Here is a 26,110-nt window from a genome sequence, read left to right as displayed (position 1 = left end):
TGCAAACTTCTCCCTGGTATTAATTTAGAATTAAATACATCTTTTCTAATCTCCTTGAAATGAAATCCTTAACATCAATGCCTGTAAAATACTGTATTTCTCACTTAATTTGTAGAATTAGATTTTGCTTTAACTGCATAAATCATCAGCTCATTTGGTAATCAGAAAAACCTCAGGTCCTTACCTATTTTCCTGTCTTAGCCCCTTGATGTTGCTAGGAGATTTAGATGCAAATACAACTTGATACATTATTTCTTCAACGGAATCCTCAATAGGTCTGCCTTATGCATCAGAACAGTTCCTACAGAATTCTTTTAACTGAGGTTCTATGGCCCAGAGAGACCATTTGAATCTTGTGACACTTTTACATTCCTTGAATCCTTTTGTATTTCTTAAAGTGGTAAAATAATCCATACACTAGAGTCTTCTGGGATAGAGACTCATATTCTCTAAGGAACCCTGAAAGAGTAGATTGTTCACTGAGGCTTACGGTATGGGAGATTTCCTGGTGATACCTTTGATCTCTGAGCTGCCCATGTCTGCATGTTCACGACTCAGTTATCAGCAGTAGTCTTTGTATTAAAACGTTTCAACATGCATCTCTGAATCACAGATGCTTCATGGAAAGAATGCCAGTTTGGTTCCACTGACCATACAAGATCGTGAGTTTCCTTGTTTAAGTTCCATTTCATAATCCATGATTAATTAATTTAAAAAAAAAAAAGTTACCCTGATTTGAAGTAGTGTTGTTTTAGGATTAGAGCACTGAAGAGGATCAGGTGGTTTTTAGGTCTTTTCTACACCTTGAACCATAAGAGCAAATCGTATGTAGTGCATGAATAAATAAATGATTTGTCTAGAGTTAGGATTGTTTGAGACTTAGACTGTCAAATATTTTACACACAAAATATTGAGTTACTAGCTGTGACTTTCTTCACCTTTTAAATTTATTATCCACCCTGTACTCTCCAGTGTTAGCAGCTCCCCATCATACTCATCCTTTTTTATGCAAGGTCCTTATTTATAGATCTGACTACCTAAGATAGTCTTCTTGTGCTTATTTACCTCCCTGATTCTTTTTCATGCTCTTTTCTCTTTCTGAGATTTTTTTACAAGGTTCAAACTCTTCTCCTTTGGGCTTCTTAGAGTATTTGTAACATTTGAAGTTATTTACATTATCTTGCTATGCATGTTCTTCCCTTTTACTTCAGATAAACTGAGAAACTATAAGATTGTTTCCCTAAAGTTTCTGATGGTATGTAGGTCTAAGAATGTATTTTGTAGTGACTCCTCTAGTTGCACTCCAGAATCAGGAATTCTTGTGATGGGTTTGAAGGGAGAAAGTTACTGGAGCTTCCGCACCTGAGGTGCATTAGGGGAAATGATTCACCCTCAAGGAACTAAGCAAGTTGCCAAATCAGGTTCTTTTTTTATTTCCTTTGTATAGATCTTTCTTTATTCCCATTTTTAAAAGACAGCAATGACATGAATGAGCTATAGTGTCCCTAAAACACTCCAGTGTCTCCTTGTATCTGTTTTTTGGCAGTTTGATCTTTAGCACTGTTTGGATGTTTTAGACTGTTAATCGGGGGGTGAAAAAAGAACAACTTGTCTTAAAATAAAATAGGACAACTTGTCCTTAAAATAAAAAGATCCTCTCTAAGGTAATAACACTGAAAACTCTGAAACATTAAGTTCCCTTAATAGTATTTTTTATGATTTTAGGAGTTTTGATATGTGTTAGCTTGGTCTGCTATAATACTAAAAATGTGGTGACTTATAAACAACAAATTTATTTCTCAGTTCCAGAGGCTAAAAGACTGAGATCAGGTTTGTGTTCTGGTGAGCAGCCTCTTCCAGTTGCAGCCTCTGCCAGCTTGTATCCTCACATGATGGAGAGCAGAGCAAGCAAGCTCTAATTCTTACAGGGGCACTAATACATTTCATAGGCTCCACCCTCAAGACCTCATCTCATTTTAATGACCTCTCTAAGGCCCCACCTAATACCATCACATTGGGGAACAGTGTTTCAGTGTGGGTGGGTGTGCTCAGTCGTTTCTGACTCTTTGTGACCCTGTGGACTCCTCTGTTCATGGGACTCTCTAGGCAAGAATACTGGAGTGGGTTGCCATGCCATTCTCCAGGGGATCTTCCTGGCCCAGGGATTGAACCTGTCTGTGTCTTCTGCGTTGGCAGGTAGATTCTTTACCCCTGTGCCACCTGGGAAACCCTTCAAGGAGGTGTGTTGCAGGGTTGGGGGGGGGGGTCACATTCAGTCTATAACAGTAATATAAAACACAGACAAAAAGTGTATCTCACCTGTCTTCCAGAATGCATGTTCATATTCTAAATGGTTAGTATAATACAGCTTATGATATGGGTGCTTGTTCTGTTTGCTGAGCTTTATGTTTTAGAGAACTTTGACTGCTTTTGTATATCATTAGATATCTCTGGTATTGTTCAGAGATGTTTCTTATATAAATGTCATGGTAATATGTTGAATCTGCATGTCATGCACTAGAACGTATAAAGGAAAAACCCCAATTATTCACCTCCTTTTTATTTTATTAGAAAGATGGTATTATATACTGTGAGCTTTAGAGCATTATTAAGTAGAATAGTAAGTTTTGTGTAAGATGTTGAAAATTTCATCGGTATAAATGTGGTCTTGGGAAGCTGGCTTACGTGATAGCAATAGCAGATGTCTTTCTGTGCATTCTTGCTGTGCTGTGCTTAGTCTCTCAGTCATGTCTGACTCTTTGCAGCCCCATGGACTGCAGTCCAACAGGCTCTCCTGTCCTTGGGGATTCTCTAGGCAAGAATACTGGAGTGGGTTGCCGTGCCCTCCCCCAGGGGATCTTCCTGACCCAGGGATTGGGCCCAGCTCTCCCACGTGTTGCAGGTGGATTCTTTACTGACCGAGCCACCAGGGGAGCCCTCTGCATTCTTAGTGTGCTTGCTTAATTGTCGTGTACATTTTGAGTCTCACAGTTGATTACAGCTAGAAACACTACAGACTTATAGGGTCTTAAGAGAAACACTTACATAAACCTAATTTTTAAAATTGTTTTACATGGGGAAGTTTTTTGAGTACGACAGGAAGTTTTTATATGTTTTACAAAGTATTTGACTGTGGATTGTAAGTAAATTAGAGTAAAACAGAATGAACAAAATGAAAGGTTTTCAAACCCACCTTTGCCAACGCCCCGTCTCTTAGGACCCAGAGTTCAACAACACAGATCAGATTGACCTGTATGATGACGTGTTGACAGCCACTTCACAGCCTTCGGATGACAGAAGCAGCAGCACTGAGCCACCTCCTCCTGTTCGCCAGGAGCCATCTCCCAAGCCCAATAACAAGACCCCTGCAATTCTGTACACCTACAGTGGCCTGCGCAATAGGCGAGCTGCTGTCTATGTGGGCAGTTTCTCCTGGGTGAGCATGGGTAACCAAAAAGGCTTGGGTGGGCTGGAGGGAGAGCACTGGGAGGTGATGGCATTTTCAGAAACCACTGTTGCACTGTTTTGTGCTCTGATGGGGTTGGATTTCTTTTTCCTGGGATCAGGTTGGATTGATCTCTGAAAGAGAACTATCCTGAGGACGTACTGGTGCCGAAGAAAGCAATGATTAAGTGGGTAGTTGCTTTTTCTGCCATCTTGTTACCGCCCCTGACCCTGGGGCTTTATGTCTACCAGGGTCATCTGTGGGATGAGATTTCAGAGTGAACACCTTGAACTCTTGGTGGTCATTAGATGGTCCTGTGATAATGATGGGTGAGAGGGAGCAAAGACCTTGATAGCTGTAGTACACTCGGGGTAGGTGGTGATTGTTGTTCTGCAAAAGTTACTGTGTGACATGTTTTGGGGCTTGTGATGGGAGGTGGTTTTTTCCAAGTTAAGAATTGTATATACTGAGGGGGAAGTTGTTGACAGTGATCAACTCTGCCTGTCAGATCTCCAACTAAAAGCTGCTAGTAATCAGTGTTTGAACTGATGATCCACATGGCAGTCAGAGTTAAAATAGGTTTTAATTTTCTTAGTCTCAGATACGGGGATTGGGGCAGAGGTGGGTGGTTTGCAGTTCTGTCTGGGTGAGGACAATATTAAAACCTGCTCTCGTTGACATCCTGATGGCCTTCTGGGTTTCCTTTGGGGGGTCATGGTTATGACTAGACTCCTAGGTTTGGGGAAAGGGTTTGGGACATTCTGGGGGAGGGGGTATAGTTCTTGACATTTCTTCCTTTTCCATCTTGCCGGCCCCAGTGGACCACAGACCAGCAGCTGATCCAGGTTATTCGCTCTATAGGAGTCTATGATGTGGTGGAGTTGAAATTTGCAGAGAATCGAGCAAATGGCCAGTCCAAAGGGTGAGGTCTGGATTTAAGAAGCCCCTTTTAGTTTGTAACCATTGGGATAACAGATCTGTACTGTTATTTTGGCCCTGTAATTTAATCCCTCCCACCCTGGCCCAGTTTACTGCCTTGGTTTTGACAAACCACCTTAGAATGGGGACCTCACTGCGAGTTAGGAGAACATCCATCCATTGAAGGGCAAAGAAAGCTGGTTTCTAATTTGAAATAAATAGGAACATTTTAGGCTGACACTTTTTGTTGTTGATAGTTTTGTATATATAATATAAGCAGGGTATCCTTTGCTTTACCAAAAGTGGAAGAGAATTTCTGTGTTTCTCTCTTGATTGTCTGGTAGATCTCACACGTTTTTAATTTTTCTTCCTCAAGGTATGCTGAGGTGGTGGTAGCCTCTGAAAACTCTGTCCACAAATTGTTGGAACTTCTGCCAGGAAAAGTTCTTAATGGAGAAAAAGTGGATGTGAGGCCGGCCACCCGGCAGAACCTGTCACAGTTTGAGGCACAGGCTCGGAAACGTGAGTGCGTCCGAGTCCCAAGAGGGGGTACGTGGAGACCATCTGTATGAAGGGGGTGTATTTTGTGGGTTTGTTTTCTGTGCTGTAGGCTTGGTCTGCATTGTGGAGGAGTTTGAGGGAGGGTGGTGATGATTATGGGTGGCAGCATGGCAGTAGGTGAGCTAAAAATGAGACTTATGTGCCAGGAGTCAGGTAGTTCAGATTATACCTTTCTGCTGCTAACTCATTATGTGACCTTGGGCAAGTCAATTCACTGTTTAGGGCCTGCTTCCCCATTTGAACTGGACACAGTGTATAAACTTCCTGTCACCTCTGAATTATGTGTTTTCCATTTAAAAAATCAGTATACAGCAAATGGACTGACTGACTTGTAAGACATGTCTATCAAATACTAAGCAACCACAGTAAAATACAAATATAGTACATAAAGATGGCTGTAATCTTGTTATACATTGGAAGGTACTCTTTAATGAATCGACAAAAGAAATGGTGGAGAGCAAAAATTTAACAGTGTTTCTCCAGCATTGACCAGGGTGCTTGGGTACCCTCTGATTACCTGCTATTTTAGTTCGCTTGGTAAGTGTTTCCCATTAGTAGAGGATGTTGCATCGTGCCACATTAGCCTGATGATGGTATGCCTTAAGCTCACGTTACTCCCTTTGTTCTGACCCCGTTCTCACCAAGCCATCTTCTGATACTAATTTGGTTTCCCAACTAGGGTCTCCTGCTGGGAAGAGAATGCACTGACCAGGTGACACGAGTATTATAGTCTGCTTGGCAGTTGTATTTCTCATTGTAAATTAAAAAATTGGCATTCTGGTTTAAGAATCAATCTCTTTTGAATTTGAATAGTGTGAATCAATCTCCTAGGGTCCAGTCACCCCTGGGCCACTGTTAAAATCAGTGTCTGAACCTGTGAAACCTGGGAACCAGCTTTGGATTGTCATGACCTCACAAGGTGCAGCTACCTGGCAAGGCCCTGCCTGAAACAGCCAACTGCCATTACTTGCCTTTTACTACAATGAGGGTGATGGCAAAGTTTTGTTACCTACTTTCTGTAACTGCTTAAGTCCTTTTCTCAAAATAGTGCCTTGTGTTGATTGAGTAGTCTACTGGGACCTTAGATAGGTTGATTGAAGGTGGAAATATGGTCACTTAACTCTTGCATAGGAATAACTATGTTCTTATAACTAGATTGAGAGCCTAGATGGAAGTGTTGTGAACTCTTATTGCTCTGTGTTAGAAGACACAACTTTTCTTCCTTGATAACATGAATTTTCAGAGTCCATTCTGTTTCAGAGTCTTTGTTTGATTCAGCCCTCTTCTGACTTTCGTAATTTTACATTTATGTTGAACACCTAATTGTCCTAACACCACTGGGCTGTTTATTCCTGGGTTTTACCTTTCTTTGCTGGATTGAATTGTTTTTCTGCTCTGTCATGTTGATATAGTTGGACCCTGTTAATTCACTCAGTACAGCTGGTTGACATAGTCTGCTTAAAAATGGTTGCTACTCTTGGGACTTGTAGCCATAGCTACCAAAAAATACCCTTGCTGATGTGGGAACGGTAGCTGGGAAGGGAGCTAACTTTCAGGGGGTTATACTTGTAGTGTTCTTTCTTCGGTTTGAGAGAACTCAGGGAAGAAGCAAGTTGCCATGTGTGTGAGACGTGAAAAGCCCGAGGATGCTGTGGGAGGCCCTGGTGATAACACTGCATTAGAGAGACCAGGGTGGTTGCCAAAGGGATTGATTCCACTTAATGCTTTCATCAGGAGCTAGGGTTTACTAACAAGTTTTTGTTGAAGGAGCACTCTTCTTTTCGCCTCTTCACACTTGTCTCCTAATGGCATCTTTTTACATCCAAGACTCCCAAGTCCATGTGATCACATTCTTCTGTTGGATTTCACATCAACCAGGCTTAGAGTAGACTGTTAAATTGGAAAAAGGGAACAAGTTTAACCCAAGTGACTCGACGTATCAGAGCCATGTTTCCAGCAGTATGATAGCAGACATGTTTTGAGTCCATTTTGCACAATGACATACCACTGAACCATGATCATGTTCCTAGAAGGCTACCCTCTGGGGTAGAGGGTTTGGACTGTTGAAATATAGTAGGAATTTCCCAGACTTCAGACATATTTTGTACCAAGCTTTTGCAAGGAGTCCCTGATGTCAGCTGTGTGCCATCTGCTCATTTTATGGGCTGATCTTATATGATCCCTGGTAGCTCAGAAGGTAAAGCATCTGCCTACAATGCGGGAGACCCAGGTTTGATCCCTGGGTCGGGAAGATCCCCTAGAGCAGGAAGTGGCAACCCACTCCAGTATTCTTGCTTGGAAAATCCCATGGAGTGAGGAGCCTGGTAGACTACAGTTCATGGGGTCGCAAACAGTCGGACACGACTGAGCGACTTCACTTTCACTTTCTTGGCCTATCTCCCACTTTCTTTCATTTAACTTCTAATCTTCCATTTTTTTGTTCTGTGTCTCTTCCTTATCCCAGTTACCAGTTTTGGTACTTGGATGGAAGAAGTGTTGTCTATGCCCTGCCTGTCCCTCCTTTCCTCCAAATTTACTGGGCAAAATGACAAGGCAAAGAGAAAATTTTAAATATATAGCAGGATAGAAAAGGTTAACTACTACAAGCCCAAGGAAAGAGTCCCTGAACTCCTACCAGAGAAAATGAGATTTTTAATCTGCTTGAATTCAGCTAAACAGTAATGAACATATTTCCACACTGTCATTTTTCTTGTGGGTTATTAGGAACCTTCTGCATTTAAAAATAGAAAACAAATTTAAGGATAATTTAAATGTGAAGCACTGAGAGTTCTAGACAAAGAGAATTCTTTAGCACACAGAATTTAGGGTGGTACTGCTTCCTGCATTTATGTCTGAACTAGGCTGCCTCTAACCTTTCTGAGGCAGTAGATGATTTTACTTTCTTCCTCAGCCACCTGTCACCTTCCTTAGTGTGGTGTCAGATGACTCTTGCTGACGGATGAACTCGTCCCATGGTTATGTTTAAGACTTGGGCAGTAACAGTAATTCTTTTTTTTCTCGTAGGAATACCTCCACGGGCCCACTCCCGAGATTCTAGTGATTCTGCTGATGGACGGGCCACACCCTCTGAGAACCTTGTGCCCTCATCTGCCCGTGTGGATAAGCCCCCCAGTGTGCTGCCCTACTTTAATCGCCCTCCTTCAGCCCTTCCCCTGATGGGTCTGCCCCCACCCCCTATTCCACCCCCACCACCTCTCTCCTCAAGCTTTGGGGTCCCTCCTCCTCCTCCTGGCATCCACTACCAGCATCTCATGCCCCCTCCTCCTCGATTACCTCCTCATCTGGCTGTACCCCCCCCTGGGGCCATCCCACCTGCCCTTCACCTCAATCCAGCCTTCTTCCCCCCACCAAATGCCACAGTGGGGCCTCCACCAGATACTTACATGAAGGCCTCAGCACCCTATAACCACCATGGCAGGTAAGGACTATCTTGTTCCTTTTAAATCTGAGCCAGGCATAGCAGGGTAGACAGTGTGTTAAGTTTATTTTCTTATCCCCAAGAAAGTAAGTGAGCACTGAACTATTATTGTCTTTTTCCCTTGTGGAAATTCTGTTGTCATAGTATTGAGTCCTGGGAAATAGTTAACTATGCGTTAGAGAATGTTTTTATTTGGTATTTTGTTTGCATCTTAACCTCTCACCCAAACTGTGTACTTTGTATCCCTTTTTCAGGTGGTTGATTAAGTTGAGTGCTCTGAGTCACTGTTATGAGTGCTATGAGTGTCTAGCACTATGTGGTCATGCCAAAATTATAAAAGTATAGCACATAAATCCTGTCTTTGAAGAGAACATGAACATATAAAACATGTGAGCAGGCCTAGAATCGTTTAAGACAGCACACAGGAGAGTGTAACATAGTACTCTAGAGGGTGGTAAGATAACGCTCGGTGTGGGCCGTCAGGAGTGATGTGGTCTCTGTATTTCTGTGTGCAGCCGAGATTCGGGCCCTCCGCCCTCTACAGTGAGTGAAGCAGAGTTTGAAGACATCATGAAGCGGAACAGAGCAATTTCCAGCAGTGCCATTTCCAAAGCTGTATCTGGAGCCAGTGCAGGTAACGCATCCTTAGCTTTGCTGCCTTCTGCTTACTTTCAGTTTTGTCATTTCCATTGGTAAGAAATGCAAGATAAAATTGGAGCACTGGTACATTTTGAAAATCAGTAATAACCTGGTTTTGGGCTTTTGGGGAGCTTCACTGAGACTGTTTATTTAGCCTGTATCTAGACCTGCCCCATGAAAACCAACTTAATGTGTAGAATATAAATAACTAATACTATCTCATTGTGGTGTTTCCTGCCTCCTGGAAATCTTGATCTCAGTGGTTGATCACTGGGTCTAGTGTCTGTGTATACCTTGAGGTTTTAGAACTGATGATGATGGTTGATATGGAATCTGATTATATTTGAGGATCAAGGCAGAGCTGACGGCTTCCACGTAGCCTGACCTAGAAAGAGACAAATCTACTGGGTGTCATCTTAAGGCATGATACACCCTTACAGCTAACTTTTGCCCTGTTGTCAGTATTAAGTGGGCAGAACCAGAAGCCATGCTTTTGAGAGCTGAGGAAACAGAATCTTTGGTTCCTAAGAGAAGAGAATATAGAGAGTTTCCTGGTTCTGATCCACGTTTCACATTATAACACTAATCATATTCATTTTCTTCCTGTGAGTTTCCCACATGAATGTAGCTATAGATTGTCATATCTAAGAAATAACTGTTTTCGTCCATTTTCCGTAATTTCTTATCTTTACTATGAAATCTGAATGCAGAGTAAAGACAGAAAGCATGTATATATTCTCTCTGTTTTCCACTGGAAATCTTCATTGACATCTGAGTAAATCTCTTTAAGTTAAAAAGTTATGTATGCTCATTGTAGCAAATCAGATACACAGTGTAAAGAAAAACAGTCATTGTTCTCCACCAATTCCTTCACATTGAGATGATCAGTAACTGAACCTCTGTCTCCTCCCTTTGTTTTTGTTTTGTTGTCATTTCAGTCATTCAAACCATAGATATTTATTTATTTATTTTAAATATAAATTTATTTATTTTCATTGGAGGTTAATTACTTTATAATATTGTATTGGTTTTGCCATACATCAGCATGAGTCCGCCACAGGTATACACGTATTCCCCATCCTGAACCCCCTTCCCTCCTCCCTCCCCATACCATCCCTCTGGGTCGTCCCAGTGCCCCAGCCCCAAGCATCCAGTATCATGCATCGAACCTGGACTGGCGATTCCACAGATATTTATTGACTGCCTACAAAACAGGCAAAAATTCCCTCCCCTGGGCGAGCCAGAATCCCAGCATTCCTTGGCCTCCATGTTACTTCTGTGCATATATATTATATGTTAGGTTATAGATTACGAATAATCCAGACAGAACTATGCAGTGTTAATAAATGGAAGACTTCTGTACAAGAACTGTCAGTAAGACTACCATGCATCTGAAGTTTCTGTCCTTCAGATTTTGTTTTTTTGCATATACCATCATATATATATAATTTTGATATGGAATACTGTTTTACAGCTTTTTAACAATATTCTGATCATCTATTATATCAGCTAATACATAACATTTATTGAGCCCTTACTGTGTGTCTGGCACTGTACTTAAGTGCTTTACATGGATTGCTTTGTTTATATCCAGATGACATGCTTTTTAACAACTATGTAATATTCTATAGAACCAATGTTTCTTAATTTATATAGTCAGACCCTATTGAAGGAACTTTTAAGTTGTTTATGATTCTTTAATACAACAAATGATGCTAAAACAAACATTTCTTAAATTATATGCTTGTGAGCAGAAGTTGAAAATTTTTAGAATTGCTAGGTCAAAAAGTGTGCACATTGTTTATTATGATGGATGTTGTCAAATAGCCTGCAGACAGTGACATGCCAGTTTATACATCCATGAGCAGTATCTGAGAGCATCTGTCTGATTCCAGACCATTGGAATATCGTTTCAATACAGTTTTATACTTGCCGCTTCTGCCTCATCCACTATACTGTGGTTCTGTGGGACAGCTAGTTACTCTTGGTTTGTGTCCTCCTGAGTTCTCCTTTTCATCAGTTTCCTGCCTCTGCTTATTGTTGGTCTTTTCCATCCATCCCCTGTCAGGGGATTACAGTGACGCGATTGAGACACTGCTCACAGCCATTGCTGTTATCAAACAGTCCCGGGTCGCCAATGATGAGCGTTGCCGTGTCCTCATCTCCTCTCTTAAGGACTGTCTTCATGGCATTGAAGCCAAGTCTTACAGTGTGGGTGCCAGCGGGAGCTCATCCAGGTGAGTTGATAATTGCTCTAGCGGCAGCTAGCCCTGAGCAGCATTTTTCCAGGGGTTAGCAGAGGAAGGAAAGGAACACAGGTATCTGGCAAGGACCTGGCTAAAAGAGCAGACCTAGCCCTCATGCCTTTAAGGGGGAGAAATTGATCAAATGTTTATATTAATAAATGTTGTAATGTCTGAAATCTGTGTTGGGTGAGGCAATGGGCTTATTTAGGAAGAAAGACCAATGTAGTTAAGAATGTGGGCTTTGGAGCCATACATTCTTGGATTTGAATTCTGCTCATAACTATCTGTGTGACCTTGAGTGTGAAAGTTACTCAACTTTTGAGGCCTTATTTTTCTGATTTTTAGAAAGAGGACAGTGATAGTACTTATCTTACAGAGCTATTGTAAAGATTAAGTAAAATAAAGCATGTGAAGCTCTTAGCACTGTGCCTGATACATTAATAAGTCTCAACAAATTTGTTCTTACTTTTCTTTAAAAGACTAGTCCTTAAAGAGCTAACATCCTCAGACAGTGGGCCCATGATAGAGTAATAGAAGAGTGGTTTAACAAATGGTAGGAGACACTGAAACACCAGGTTCTTGGAAAGAATGGGGTAGGTCTTCTGAGTGAGTCTGAAACCAGTCTTTCTAATAGGAAAAGACATCGGTCCCGAGAGAGGTCACCAAGCCGGTCCCGGGAAAGCAGCAGGAGGCACCGGGACCTGCTTCATAATGAAGATCGGCACGATGACTACTTCCAAGAAAGGAGCCGAGAGCATGAGCGACACCGGGACAGAGAGCGGGACCGGCACCACTGAGAGAGGTGGGACAGGGCCCCACCGCTGGCGTGCTGATGGTTTCTTATGAAAGAGAAAGTATTGATAGTAAAGGTTTCTCTCCCTCCTTTTAAAGCAGGTAAAGGGGATGGGAGGACTTCCGATTTATGTAACCAGAAACTCAGGAGGGCAGATTTTCTGCTTGTTTGTGAGGTGTCTCACCTTGAAATGGACCTGAGATTAAGCTATTTTTGTTTGTTTTTTGACTGCTTTCACTTGACATGGTATAATGGCTAAGAACATAGTGTCTGCAGGTTACACATCCCATCTCCTCCAGCCATATTACTTTCTGTTCTTCATTTGTGAGTGAAAATAATAAAAACAACTGTCTCATTGGATTGCTGAGTATTCAGTGAGCTAATTCCATATAGAGCATTTAGCTGTCATAGTATCTGTCACATAGTAAGTTCTCAATAAATGATAGCTTTTGCTACTGTTACTGTTACATTTTATTTTTTGCCATGCCAGGTGTGGGACCTTAGTTCCCTGACCAGAGTTTGAACCTGTGCACCCTGCATTGGCAGTGCAGTGTTAACCACTGGACCGCCAGGGAAGTCCCTCACTGTTGTTATTTTAACCCCACCAGACTTTCAAATGAAAAAATCAGGGAAATTGGCCAAGACAGAGAAAAGTAAGACCATTGCCTACTTGTAAGTTTTCAAGGTGCAACATTAATAATTTTTTAGAATTAATATCTTATTTAAAAGATTTTGAAAATCAGGATACTTTAGTTAGAAAGGAGAAAGCAGATCTGAAAAAAAAAATTATCTTTAAAGCTTTAGAGACCGTGTGGAGGATACTTCAATGGTAGGATATGTTTTGGAAAAACTCATTGACAGCATGTTTTGTTTTTTTTTTTTTTAATCAAAGCAAAAGCCAGGAGGGTTGGGGGCAGGGAACCAAATATGTTAACTCAAGTAACTGAAAAGTTGAGGTAGGCTTGGCTGGATCGAGGAACCTTAGCTCATTATTTTCATTCTCAGGCTCCAGGTTACATCCCACCAGCTTGGCAATCCCAACTGAAACCAAACTTCCAACAAAGTTTGTTTCTGGTACATAAGCAAGCAGGAGCAGTTGTTGCCTCTGTTTCTTTGGAGATCTTTAAAAGTAGTCTAGACTCTGGTGGGGATGGTCTGTTTGTGGTTTTTGAAGGCTGTTGCATGAACCAGGTGATACTCTGGGGTCTGTTGTCAATTTTGTGGTTTCACATCAAGTAGGTTAGGAAAATGTTCTTGGTTTTAACCAATTTGGTTGGTCTGAAGTCATAGCAATTGAGGAGGATGAAGAGTTGGAGTAGTTCTGTTGTGTGTTTTTGGGGTGGATTCATGGGGGACTGAATGAAGAAGGGGAAAGAAGCCCTTCCTCTTCTGTGAGTGCCTGTCGTTCACAAGCAGTGGCTAGACTACAAACTATTGCCTAATGATAACCTACCAGACTACTGAGAAAGGAGTCTTGTTCTATTCAGCTGTTGCCCTCTAGTTTGTGGTTGGACATTATCTGCCATTAACCTAAGCGGAGGGATTTCTCTGGTCGTCCAGTGGCTGGGACTCTGCTCCCAATGCAGGGGTCCCAGGTTTCATCCCTGGTCAGGGACCTGGATCCCTCAATTGCATGCTGCTACTGAGACCCAACACAACCAAATAAATAAATGTGTTTTTTTTGTTTTTTTTTTTTTGTTTTTTTTTTTTTTTAAAAACTTAAGCAGAGTTGTAGTTGGGAATTCTTTTTGTCTTTTCTGTAGAGAGCAGATACATGAGGAAATGAAGTTAACCAACATTTTTTACCTGCCTCCCTTCTCTGTTCTCGTTTATTCCAAAGTCTTGGAGTACTTGATATTAATGGAAATCTAAGATACCCCTCAGAAAATCAGCAGTTAGGCTGTGGGTTCTAGATACTTCTTTCTAGATTTCTCACTAGGTTGAGTTTTGAGACGTGCCCATATATCTTCCAGAATTGCAGGCTTCAAGAGAGGTGGAGCCCACAGACAGCTTTGGCCTAATTCTGTCTCCAGGTGGGCAGGAGGGTGGGTTGAGCGGTCCTTTGACTGAGCTCTTCCCTCCTGTCGCAGCAGCAGCACCTCAGTCTTGCTGGAGCTAGCACAGTTGCCAGTGTTGCTTGGAGGTTCAATGTCAGTAACCACCCTCCCCAATCCCTGCAGCCCACCGCGTGTGTCCTTTGCAGCTAGCTAGGATGAGAGTGACCAGGGAGGTGTTACTTGGTGTGTGCGAAGCATGGGGCCACACTCAGCTTCATAGTTGGAATGTGTAACTGCACATCACTGTTCTTGGTGGCTTTGCTCGTCTGACAGCCTTTGATAGAGAAATTGTGAGATCCACTGTTGGGGGTTGAACATCTGAACCTGAAACTTTAAAAGCTGTCGTCTTGCTTCGTTTTATCCACCTGTAAAATGGGAGTTTTCTTCCATTATGGGATGGTTCAATTTGGATATCTGAAGAATCCTGTAACCCAGCAGTTCCCAGAAAACAGTCATTTGGCTGGTGCAGGCCTATGACAGATGAGGAAAATTAACTCTTGAGATAGGTTTTCTAGTTCCCCAGTTTTCCTAGTCATCCTTTAGATATGTTGGTTATTCCATCTGGATAATTAGTCTCATTTATATTAAGAACTTCCAAGCTCTGTGTACAAAACCTTTTAGTTATTAAAAAAAATAGTATTTATACTATATGGACAGGTGTTCCTGAGAGCAAAGGGTATGTTCCATCTAGAGGCAACAAAAATCAGCAGCCTTTTTTTTGTCTACCCTTCCTCAGGATGGCCTCAACCTCTGAGGCTTAAAGTCTGATTGACCCCCTTTGGCCTCAATCTATTCAAACTTTACCACCAAAATGGAGCCATAACCTCTAAGAAGTGGGTGCTATTCAGTTGACCCTTGAGCAGTGTAGGGTTTAGGGGAACCAACCTCTGTGTAGTTGAAAATTCAAGTATAATTTTACAATCAGCCCTCCCATTTCTGTGGTTTCTCATCCACAGATTTCAACCAACCTCACACTGTATAGTACTGTAGTATGAATTTATTGAAAAAATTCTCCATATGTGTGGACCAGTGCAGTTCAAACCTGTATTTTTCAAGGGTCAACTGTAGTTTACTTCTGGTGCACTAGTTGTCCTCTGAGTCTTGTTTTGTAGGAGCAGTTCCCACATCACATCTCTTTTGTGGTATATGTGTGTATGCTTTGGGGTGTGAGAATATTCTTAGTCTGTGGCACTGACTTTTTGTAGTTGTTTTAAGACATTATCCTGCTTGATGTATATTTATTCTCACATCATTGCTATCCTCCTGATCCAGTAAAAACAGCGTTCTGTTCAGTTTTGGTCTAATAACAAAGATTCGGAAATCCATATGATAAGAAATTGAGAAGACACTGAGGGCTTTCATTTCTCGTATAGAAATTGAGGAAGATGCCTGCATACATAGATGTTTAGAGAAGCCAGAGGCCATGACAGAGTCTGAGGACCCCAGGCTGAAATAGTGCCATTCAGAGTGTAGAAGGATCAGGTAGCTTACAAGTGTATTTTTTCTTTGGCTAGCTCCTCCATGTTACGTAAGTGCACGCACTAAGGTTGAGCCTTTGTGTATAGGCCATGTTGCCAGCTTGGGCACTAGTTTAAATCTTCAGCCCAAATTTCATTCCCCCTTTTCCTTTTCACCATCAGTTCTATCTTACATGGTAAGACTGCCAGGCCACCCCTGCAGGTTGGTGTTACAGCATTGGAACAAGGGCTGTGTACTGGGGACCTAAAGATTGGTCAGGATGTGCAAGGGGTGCAGCAGTGCTGTACTGCTGAGCAGCTCTTAACTGTGCCTTTAGTTTTCTTGGATGGTGACTACTGATTGTTTTCTTTGATTTCCCTGCTCTAGAGGCTTTCTGTTCTGGCCAGATCACTCCTGATTGGTGTTAGAGTGCTTCTTGGTCCCTCCCCGACAGCTGTCATCTGAGGGAAGACTTAAAATCTCTTGAGTTTTAGTACAACTTAGAACATCTCTGGCTGTATGTGTATATCTATGTGTATGCTTCTTTAAAAGGAGAAAAGTTTAGTTTTTCCTGTGTAAGTGCATGCTCCCCGCTAGGGCCTCTTAGGTATTTGGGGGTTAATGGATTTGGTTATGTACACGCTTGTTTTCTTACCACTGTACCTCCCATTTCCAGATTTTTCCCCTTTCCCTTAAGGTAAGCTATGACTCGCTCAGAACAGATTTTCTGAAATAGTGTTTAAACTCACCATGCTCCCTTACAGCAACTTTTCTTGAAACGTAGCAGTTTCCATACTTTTCCTGCCAAAGTCCCCTTTCCAGTCAGACTGCTTTGATTCCTCATTTCGTTGTCAGTGTTCTTCCCTCTAACCTTAAAGTAAGATGTACTCTTTTTTCCTCTATTCTCTTCCAGCCATGCCCTCACTACTCACAGTGCCAGACATTCCCAGACAATTCTGTTTTTTACTTTCCCCTGTGTGCATTCTGTCTGCATCCCCTACTTCATACGTTTTAACTTTAGAAAATGCCACTATAATTTATTATAAGCCCTTGTTAATCAGAAAGTAACCTCTAACTTGTGCTTTCTTTCTTCCCTTCCGATGTTCTCATTACAGGAGTCTGGTTGGAAGCTAATGTTTTTTTAATGGACTTGCATCTCCTCACCTTGATCAGGACTAAAGGACGGAGGCCGCTCCACCCCTTCCCCTTCCTCCAAGCCCCTAACCCCTCCAGACACCCAGGGAATACCCTCTACCCTACAGGATTGAAGATTGCCTGGCAGCCCTCCCAGTCCCACTCCTTTCTGCCAGGGTAAAGAACCTAAAGACTCCATGTGGTTGGGAGGGTGGAAGACAGGAAGAGACCATGTCCAGGTCCCTGGTCTCCATAGAGAATGGTGCTTTGTCCAAGGAAACGCATTGAGTTTCTGATTCTCCAGGAGCAGTTCACTGGTGAGGTTGATGGGAAGAATCCTTCCCAAAGAAAAGGGATCCTCCCTGTGGGATCTAAGAGAGTGACTGGGTGTGCCAAATATGCCCAGGGTCCTGCCCTCAGCACTAGGTTTGATGGGGCCAAGAGGGTCCAAACCCCTTGCTAACATACCACTTTGTTTAACTCCTTTACCTTCCCCGCCCTTTGAGGAGGGACCATGGGAACAGAAACTACTTGCTGGAAAGCTCCTGTTCTTGCTTTTCCCTCTTACATATTGACGGTTTGTTTCCCTAACCTCCCGGAGGGCTCAGACCCTTCTAACTCCCTGCTGTCCAGCCTCCTCAGTGGACCTGCCCCTCCTAAGCAGAGAAGGGCCATGAGGTTGCTGTCTGCTGGGGGATCTGGCGGAGCCATTAACCACCCTCTACTGCTTCTTGCTTGGTTGCCTGTTGCAATAACCAGCTCCATCCACTAGATGTTCCCTTTCCCTGGGGCTTTTCCATTTCACATGTGGAGCCCTTCCCCCAAGAAGGCGGCTTCCTTGTTTTAGAGGAAGGTACTGCCATTGGGAGTTGGGGATGTCGGACCTCAGCAGTGAAGAAGCCTCGTGAAGTACTAGGAATGGGGAAGGAGGCAAGTTGGGCAGGATATGGCCTACTTCCATAGGCTTTTCTTTTTTCAGGTTCGATGTGAGCATGGGCTTGCATCCTCCAGGTACATACTTTTACTTATTGTGGGATAACCTGGCACTAGTAAGTAAAGTCACAAAAATTTGGTATTTTTTCACCTTTTGACTTAATAGCTCCCCTCGCTCTGCCTGGAGGTACTTGCTGCCTCTGATAAGGAGCAAGGAAGAAGTGGAGCCTGACTTGAATGAGCTCAGCTCAGAATTCTAAGGACCACCACTCTGGGGGCCATTTTCTACACAGGCAAATGGAATTGCTTTTCCCATAACATCCAAATTGTGATGTGGTTGCTGCTGACAGAAGCAGCAGCAACAGGGTCCTGCAATACCCATGGGGCGACGGATGCTACTTCTACTTGCATCTGTAAGGGCATGTGACATCTAACAGGAGACGTGGCATGTGAGATGTAGGGTCACTGGAGACCCTTCTGGCTCAGAGCGGAGAGACTGAGTTGGACCGAACCCTTCCTCTGTTCCCTGCACGTTTCTGACACAGCCCTCAATCAGTCACTAAGGGAGTCCCCCCAGGGTTGGAGAGGCACATTCCCTTGGGACAGAGGCTACCGGTTGTAGCTTTTTATCCCCTGTCCCCCAACCCCATCCCCGCCTCCACTTCAGAATATGGCACCCCACCCAGCCAGCCAAGTGTTAAGTGATGTGCTTATCCTCAAGAGCAGCTCCGGGTGTCTTTTTAATGTAGAGAAAACCAAGTAAGGTGACAGTTTACGGCGAAGAAAATATATATAGAATACCAGAAAAGCCGTTTACCCGGAGAATTTTTTTTCTCCCTATATTTTGTTTTGTTTTTACTCAATGACACAATTTTTAGTTTTATTTCCTGATAGCAAAAGGAAAGAAACCCAACCCTCAAAAAGGCCATGGCCCCGTCCCCCTGTTGTTGGTGATTTGTTTGTCTTTCTGATAGGTTGAAAATTGTGTAATAAACTTGATGACACTGTCAATCTTTTATACTGCATTGTATTTTTTTTCCTTTTGTAACAAAATATTTTTAAATAATAAATGGGGTGTGCGCTGTTTCACAGATTCCGCATTGCATAGATTTGTTGAGGTGTCTGGGACATGGGTGTGGGCTGATGTAGAGGGAGGGGAGTGAATCCCAGAGTTCTCAGCTGGAACTGGACGGTGGGGGTGCAGTGCGTGTGGTACAGCTAGGAGACCTCGTGTGATGCTCTGGAGGTGCCCCTTGAGGTTTAGCTTTTTGTCCTTGGCCATCTAAACAGCCTAATTCTAGGTCATCCTTTATCCTTCCAGATCCCTAAGATACAATCCCAGAATCAATGTCCTTCCTTGTGCAGTTGAGTTCTGCTCTCATCAGGTTCATAAAGGGGAGAATCCTCTGCCAGGAATTAGCAGATGGGCTGGCTAGTGCTTCCTCCACTGGCTAAATCTATGACCATGGACAGGCAGCATGACCTCAGGCTCTCATCTGCAGGATGAAAATGATGGCTGTCCTGCCTTCCACACTGGGATGTTTTAAGCATAAGCAATAACAAATGGGAACATTTTATGTAGACTGAATTGCTATCTAATATAAGGAAGTACAGGTTAGAAAGCAGAGTGTTGAGGGGCGATCCTTGGGAGTCCAGAAAGCTTGACTTTAAAAAGCCCAGTGAACAAGAAGAGAACACAATAAAAAGACGAACGAATGACCAGGTGACCAGTAAAGGCAAAAGCAGTATAAAAACAAGTAACCTGCAGTAGAAGGGAAATCTCCGGAGGGTCTACAATGTTACCAAACTTACAGGAAAAAAAAATTATGGTGCCTCTCAGAACTTAAACCATTGTTCTCAAGTTGAGTTCCATGGTCACCTGCATCTCAGATGTGTGCCATGCCTGCCAAAGTGCCTTCCTGTGCTGCATCAACTCTAGAATTCTACCTTTTATGTTGCAGATGGCTTATGTGTGTGGGGACTAGAGTGTGAGGACTGTTAGACCGGAGAAGCAGATACATTCTGCAGTGTCTCCTAGGGGCTACCATTGGAGTATGGAAAGGGGAAGACTTGGATCACCTCTGCCATGCAGTCACCTGGCAATTCTAGGCATGAGTGTGAATATCTATCTGAGCAACCTCTGTCAGCTCTGGTGACCAGCGCCTGCTCCTTCGTCCTTTCCCATTGTCCCAGAAGGTTAGTTCTTCAGGTGTGTATGGTGTATGGTGGCTTCCCTCAACACTACGGTGAGTACAGCCTGACACGTTAAACCCTGAAAGACTGGTGCTGCCATCCTCCACTGCCTCAGTTTCTATTGTATGATGTTCTCTGATGACTGGCTGTATCCACACAGCTGGCTCTGACAAGCAGCAAGAATAGAACATTTATGGGACTTCCCTGGTGGAGTGGTTAAGGCTCCTAGCTTCCACTGCAGGGGGAGCAGGTTTGGTCTGTGGTCAGGGAACCAAGAGCTTGTGTGCAGTGTGGCATGGCCAAAAATAAACTAAAAAGGAGGCACATTTATGGAGCCATGCATGGGAAACCCAATGCTTCGAGGTACCCAAGGAGAAAATGTGATGACTTCCTATTTCAATCCTGTGCCCATTTTCAATCATTCATCCCCATCCTCATGTGGTACCCATTGAGGACTGGGGTTGATCCAGACTGAGACAAGTAAGACAAAAGTTTCTAACAAGTTAGAAACCAGCTGATGCTTGGCTATGTTACTTCCTCATCTCTAAACCTGCCAAGTCGGGGGTGAGATTGAATTGCTTTTTAAAGCCCCTGTGAGTTATAAGCTGCCCCTTAGAACTGAACCTCTCATTCATTTTTCTGCATTGCTGCGAGGGTGGTGGTGGTTTAGTTGCTAAGTTGTATCCTACTCTTGGCAACCCCATGGACTGTAGCCTGCCAAGATCCTCTGTCCATGGAGTTCTCTAGGCAAGAATACTGGATTGGGTTGCCATTTCCTTCTCTGGGGGTGGGGGGTGGGGGGTCTTCCTGACCTAGGAATTGAACTCAGGCCTCCTGCATTGCAGGCAGATTCTTTAACCATAACCAATGAAACTCTAAATGAAATAGGGAGGTCAAGGACAATGAGTTCTCCAGTTTGATAACAGCGATTTCTTCAAAGCAGGGCTAGGCGGCAAAAAGGCAGTGTGAGAAACAGCAGAAAATTGTATATGGGATATGCTATTGAAATGTCAGGGACGTTCCTATTGGAGTTTTTGTTACTGTTTCATGCTGAATTAGACCTATCTAAATACAGTCTTTGGATAGACCCCCAAAGGCAGCCCTTGGGCAAGGACACAGAGGGTAAGGAAACAAGAGAAAGCTTGGACAGTGGAGACCTTTGTAGATTGAGAATGAACCTGATCACAGGAAATAAGCAGTTAAAAACCAGCATAACATTCTTAAAGGCCAGTTACTTTTTACTCTGAGTAAGAGCAGATAGTCTAGGATTCACCTGATAGCAAAGGGGCCATATGGCTCAAGGTTTCCTAAAGTGGCTTCTCTTATGGCTTCTTGGAGCTAAAAAAATGGCCACTATCATGTAAGATGAGAAAGTTTTAAAGATGGTTACTTGGAGAAGAGAAGATACACTCATTTAGGGCAACATTTCTCCAGCTTAAAAAATAAAAGTATATGTTCCTTTTATGTTCACTTGAAATTTTAAAACAAATGACCAAAAAACATTGGTAAGTTTAGAATATGTTTCTGAAGCCTGTGTGTCTAGAGCCTGTGCTCCGCAACAAGAGAAGCCACTGCAGCGAGACGCCTGTGCAACGTAACGAAGAGCAGCCCTTGCTCACCGAAACTAGAGAAAGCCCGAGTGCAGAAAGGAAGACCCAGCACAACCAAAAATAAATAAAATTTTAAAATCTGCTGGCTTTGGGGCAGAGGTGAAGAATGTGAGTGGTCAGGATGACAAGTCTGAAGAAGACACAGCAGCTGGCAGGGCCTTTAGGGATTAATTGAGACTAGAGCTGCAGGGGAAAAAATTCAGCAGGACACTTTCATTGCTGCCTCTGTGTCCGCACAGGGTCACTAAGCACAGCCAAGGGCAAACCTTGGGGATAGTCTCTACTTTCTCTTGAAGTGGATGAAATTCTAGGGACAAGTGCCACAAGGAAAAGGCTACAACCCCCCACAACAGAAAATACTTATTTATTATAAAATAATGTTTGTTTCATGATGAGAGTAGAAAAATAGCACTATGAGCTACTTAAAAATTTCTGGAGCTCAGTTTCTGAGAAATGGGATGAGCGGCTTTTGCATCACTCTGGAAGCACACCCTCCTGAGGTGCCCTGTGCTCCTGCAGGACATGTAGGGCACAGCACACATGGCGAGCGTGTGGCTCAGGTGCTTCTGGAAGCCCAGGGAGCCTGCAAGGTCCACACAAGATACTCTGGCCATGAAGATCAAAGAGGAAAACCTGAGGTCAGAAGGGAGCTGGTTCCGAGAAAGGCCAGGAAGGCACCAGCCTTGCCCCTCCCTATACTGGAGTGTAGAAGAGTCTCCTGGCTGATGGTCCTGGTTGAGAAGATGGTGCCCAGCGGTCTTACGCTGGGTTCGTTCCCCAGGTGTCTGTGCCGAGGAAAAGCTGCGACCTTTCTCAGGACAACTTGGCCTGCCATTTCTCACTGGTGTGGCTGAAGTACCAGAGATATGTACAGTCTCAGCCTGTGAAGGCTGCTGGCTGAAGTTTTTGTACTTCACATCCTGTCCATACTGATGGCAGAAAGAAAGAAAGAAAATGTTAAAAGGCCAGTGAACAAGAGCAGCTGGCCTGAAATGTTCTATAATCCAAGCCTCTTGGCCCCAGAAAGCAAGAATATCTTCCCTAAGTGTGTAACTTCAGGAAAGACACCTTTCTACCCTCAGTGGGAAAAACACCTTTCTCACCCTTAAACATCCTCTAGAGTCCAGACCCTTCAAGCTTTAGAAGAACAATGAATCCCTCCCTGGGATGGGAACCCAACCCTCAGGTGACGGGAAATGGCCCCTCAGTAGCAGTACCTGGAGAAAGCGGTCAGGGTGAGCACCTCGAGCAGGAGCTCTGAGCCGCAGAAGAAGAGCAAGATGCCGTTCATGATGGCTTCCAGGCGGAGCACGTAGGTCTGCAGCAGCAGGTAATAGGACGCCATCATGGTGGACGGGAAGGTCAAGGCCACGCTAATACCAAGTGGCATCTTTCGCTGGCAGAGGTTTCCCTTTGTACCTGTCAGACACAGCCCATGGAGTCACCTCCAAGAGGCCTGCTTTCCTTGGCCTCAGAGGAAAAGGCAGGTGGGATGGGATGGACTGGCAAGCAGAGGCAAATGGTCCTGAATGGGGATGTGCAACTTTATTAACAGGGTCCCACTGTGTTAAAAACAAGAGGCTTTGGAGCGGCTGTGAGATTAGAGTCATTCACAGAAAGGTCCTGCTCCCAGTGAAGAAACAATGGGATCTTTATTTGAGGAAAGATCTTTTTAATTATAAAAATAATATATAATCATTGAACACTTTGTCAATTAATATAGAAAATATGGACTTCCCTGGCAGTCCAGTGGTTGACTCTGTGCTTCCACTGCAGGGAGCATGGGTCCAATCCCTGGTTAGGGAACTAAGAACCCAGGTGCCCCATGGAATGGCCAAAAAAAAGAAAAATATATAGAAAATCATTTTAGAAAATACAGAAATTAAAAGACCTCATGATTCACCCTCTAGAGAAAGCCATTATTACAGAATGAGGCATACTGTTTCAGACATTTTTTATGTGTATAGTCACGTGTTATTATTTTCATTATTGTAAAAGTAGAATCATACTCTGCATACCGTTTGGCAACTTATTTAACCATTTAACATGGTTAGACGTCTTTCCACATTAACTACCTTTTACTCTATCGTAACTCTTTCCACACCTAACTACCTTTTTTAATGGCTATGAACAATTCATTGAACCAATATCATAATTTAACTAGTCCTGTATTGATAGGTGTTAGGTTGTTTCTAAGGTTTTGATGTCAAAAAATACATGGCAATACATCCTCATACAGATATACTTGTGTATCTGTAGAAGTGTGTTTTTTTCAGCCAGTTTTAGAAGGGAAATTGTTAATGTCTAAGAATATACATTTTACCTGGTAAAACCATTAGCAAAAAAGGTTATACTAATTTCTATTCCCAGGGGTGTGGGAATATAAATACTCACATGAGTGTGAGACCATACATACTGTTTCTTGCGGTTATTTGAATACGGGGCATTTGGGAATCTTTTTAATCCGATGGGTGAATATGTTACCGTGTTTTTCCAGTTTGCTTTTTGTTCGTGAGTTTGAGCATTTTATCATGGTTACTGGTCCTTTGTAATTATTCTTATGTGAACTGCCCATTAGGGTCGCTTGCTAATTTTTTTTTTTTTCGCTGTGCAGCATGCAGAATCTTAGTTCCCCAACCACAGATCAAACCCCTACCCCCTGAGTTGGAAGCTTGAAATCTTAACCACTGGACAGCCAGGGAATTCCCTCCCTTGCTCATTTTTAAAACTAGCTTTTTTCTTAGCATTTTATGTGAGCTTTCTTTATCCACTGTGATATGTACTTAAAGTATGTTTTTTTTCTTCAGTGTGTTTAAAGAACATTTTCAGGGATGACATATTCTAACTAAAAAGGGCTTGCTCTGTACTTCCAGGAATACAAAACTTGTCCTAGAGAAATCCTTGTTCAGAAAAATGAAGGGGATCTTAGTGCTGACCTGTGCAGGCATCTCCTGCCCCAGACATGGAGTTACAGCTGAATCTATTCTCCCAAGCAAACCAGTGAGAGGAACAAGGCACTCTTGTAACAGTTAGACAACTGGGAAGAAATTGTCTAATATCATGCCACTGCCCACTTCTGGCCCTGCCGGGCAACAGACAGATACATCTTGACCCAAAATATGAAGCAGCTTGAAACTTCAGAGAGGGAGTAATGGGATATACCACCAGATCCAATCTCTTGATTGGTGAGCCTAGGTTATGTACTTTTCCTTGTTGATCAGGTTACGGATACCAGCTCATCTCAGAAAGAATGGAAATATTCTTGGACAAACACTCACCAAAAAATAGTCGGATTATTTCAATTCCGAGATACAGGAAGAGCATCGCCACATCCAGGACTAGATTGGCTGTTGGGTACGGGAGCAGGAGACCTGCCAACACAGAAGTCAGAGCCTGAAAACAACACAGAGCAGTGCGCAGGAGAGCCCCACACGCGCGAGTCTCATCAGCTGTCCATGAGCTACTTAGTGAGGTGTGGGCAGCATCTGTTAACCTGATGCAGGATGTGTTAACTCCTTGTTGTGGCTGCATCTCTTTTAGAGGCAGGCATGTTGTTATCGGGTTTTACTCATAACTCGGACAGTCTATGAGGACTCCACCCTCCACCATTATCAGCTGTACATGGGTACACAGACCGCTGAATAGCTTCCGAGGCTCATCAACAGGCTGAAAGTGGAGTTCAGCAAGAGGTGATGGGGGAGAGTTGGAATGAAGAATCCCACATTTCCCAAACTCAACAAACTCTTGCCCAGGAGCTTCCTACTAAATCATTCTCAAGAAGTCAGCTGATGAAGAGACTTCTACCTTACAGTGAAGAGGTTCCCTAGAGGGCAGAAAAGAATGAAAAATAGGAAGGTTTTTGGTGGGAGTTGGCTCTGCCCTGAAGTGGGGAAGGGATGTGGGCAAGGGTAGTCAATCCCCAGGCCTTACCTTTATACAGAAATATGAAGAGTTCCAGCAGGAAATAGGTAGCATAATACCACCCATTCAGAAAGAAAAGAATTTCCAGCGGGGTGGAGGACAATCGTTTACCTGAAAATGTGAGCACAGAGAAAAAGAGATGGGCTGGAGGGCAGCTCAACCTCAGTTATTTCAATGGTTTTGTGTCTAACGAAGGAAAAGTGAGGTCGCAGCTAATGGAAAGGGCTACTTGGGGCACTTCTGATTGCTGATGAGGAGAGAGAAAAAGAGAGAGAGTGTGTGTGTAGGGTGTCTGTGTGTGTAGGGTTTCTCTCTGTGTGTAGAGTGTCCCCTAAACTTGACTCCGGGCTTCGGGCGCGAAAGTCAAAGCCCCTTTAAGATCTAACCTCGTCACTATTTGGGAAGGGAAAATGGGGTGCAGAGGCCAGCACTGGCTTGTTTGAAGTCACACTGCAAATTTGTAACTGAGCTGGCCTAGAACAGACCTGGCCAAGAATTTGAGGGAATCTAAGACCCGCACCTCGAGACCTTCAGGAACTCAGGGAGGGTGAAGCTGCTAGACCCTGCTTTGGACAAGCGAGAAGTGATGTCCATAACACCCGAGAATAGAGGGTTTATAAAAGTCGAGCAATGGGAGAGAAAGGAATGGAATATAGAAGCGATCAGGACCAGCGACTCACACACCTCCGTAATCTCACCTCGCGGCGCCATCTCCAGTCCCCATGGAAACTGCATACGCGGCTACCTCTACTTCTGGAGCAAC

The 26,110-nt window shown here is 43.4% G+C and overlaps 2 protein-coding genes across 13 annotated transcripts in view; one reads left to right on the top strand and one right to left on the bottom strand.

Moving 5' to 3' along the window:
* CPSF7 (cleavage and polyadenylation specific factor 7) overlaps positions 1-18,634 on the top strand; it is a 22,871-nt gene extending 4,237 nt beyond the window's left edge. For 3 of the 8 annotated variants that reach the window (XM_027959888.2, XM_060404025.1, XM_060404026.1), the window contains exons 3-10: positions 3,218-3,436; positions 4,264-4,367; positions 4,740-4,885; positions 7,949-8,363; positions 8,879-8,997; positions 11,071-11,239; positions 11,883-12,050; positions 16,672-18,634. In XM_027959888.2, coding sequence (XP_027815689.1) covers positions 3,218-3,436; positions 4,264-4,367; positions 4,740-4,885; positions 7,949-8,363; positions 8,879-8,997; positions 11,071-11,239; positions 11,883-12,045 — 1,335 coding nt within the window. In that variant the 3' untranslated portion in view covers positions 12,046-12,050; positions 16,672-18,634. Of the gene's footprint in view, positions 1-3,217; positions 3,437-4,263; positions 4,368-4,739; positions 4,913-7,948; positions 8,364-8,878; positions 8,998-11,070; positions 11,240-11,882 lie in introns of those variants that run through there. The other 5 variants (XM_027959885.2, XM_027959886.2, XM_060404024.1 and 2 more) reach the window with 3 other exon arrangements.
* Positions 18,432-26,110, bottom strand: TMEM216 (transmembrane protein 216). 5 transcript variants are annotated; one of them, XM_042238199.2, is made up of 6 exons: positions 26,032-26,078; positions 25,357-25,458; positions 25,231-25,249; positions 24,705-24,797; positions 22,644-22,845; positions 18,432-22,355 (listed from the first exon to the last, which is right to left on the bottom strand). In XM_042238199.2, exons 4-6 carry the CDS (start codon positions 24,748-24,750, stop codon positions 22,340-22,342), a joined length of 264 nt encoding a protein of 87 aa, XP_042094133.1. In that variant the 5' UTR covers positions 24,751-24,797; positions 25,231-25,249; positions 25,357-25,458; positions 26,032-26,078; the 3' UTR covers positions 18,432-22,339. The 5 variants fall into 5 exon arrangements, with proteins under 5 accessions (XP_042094133.1, XP_011957374.1, XP_004019634.1 ...); XM_012101984.5 differs by lacking the exon at positions 25,231-25,249 and having other exon boundaries at positions 26,046-26,110; XM_004019585.6 differs by lacking the exon at positions 25,231-25,249.

Source organism: Ovis aries, chromosome 21, assembly GCF_016772045.2.
Source record: "Ovis aries strain OAR_USU_Benz2616 breed Rambouillet chromosome 21, ARS-UI_Ramb_v3.0, whole genome shotgun sequence".
Taxonomy (NCBI): domain Eukaryota; kingdom Metazoa; phylum Chordata; class Mammalia; order Artiodactyla; family Bovidae; genus Ovis; species Ovis aries.
This window is presented reverse-complemented; position numbering and strand designations above follow the sequence as displayed.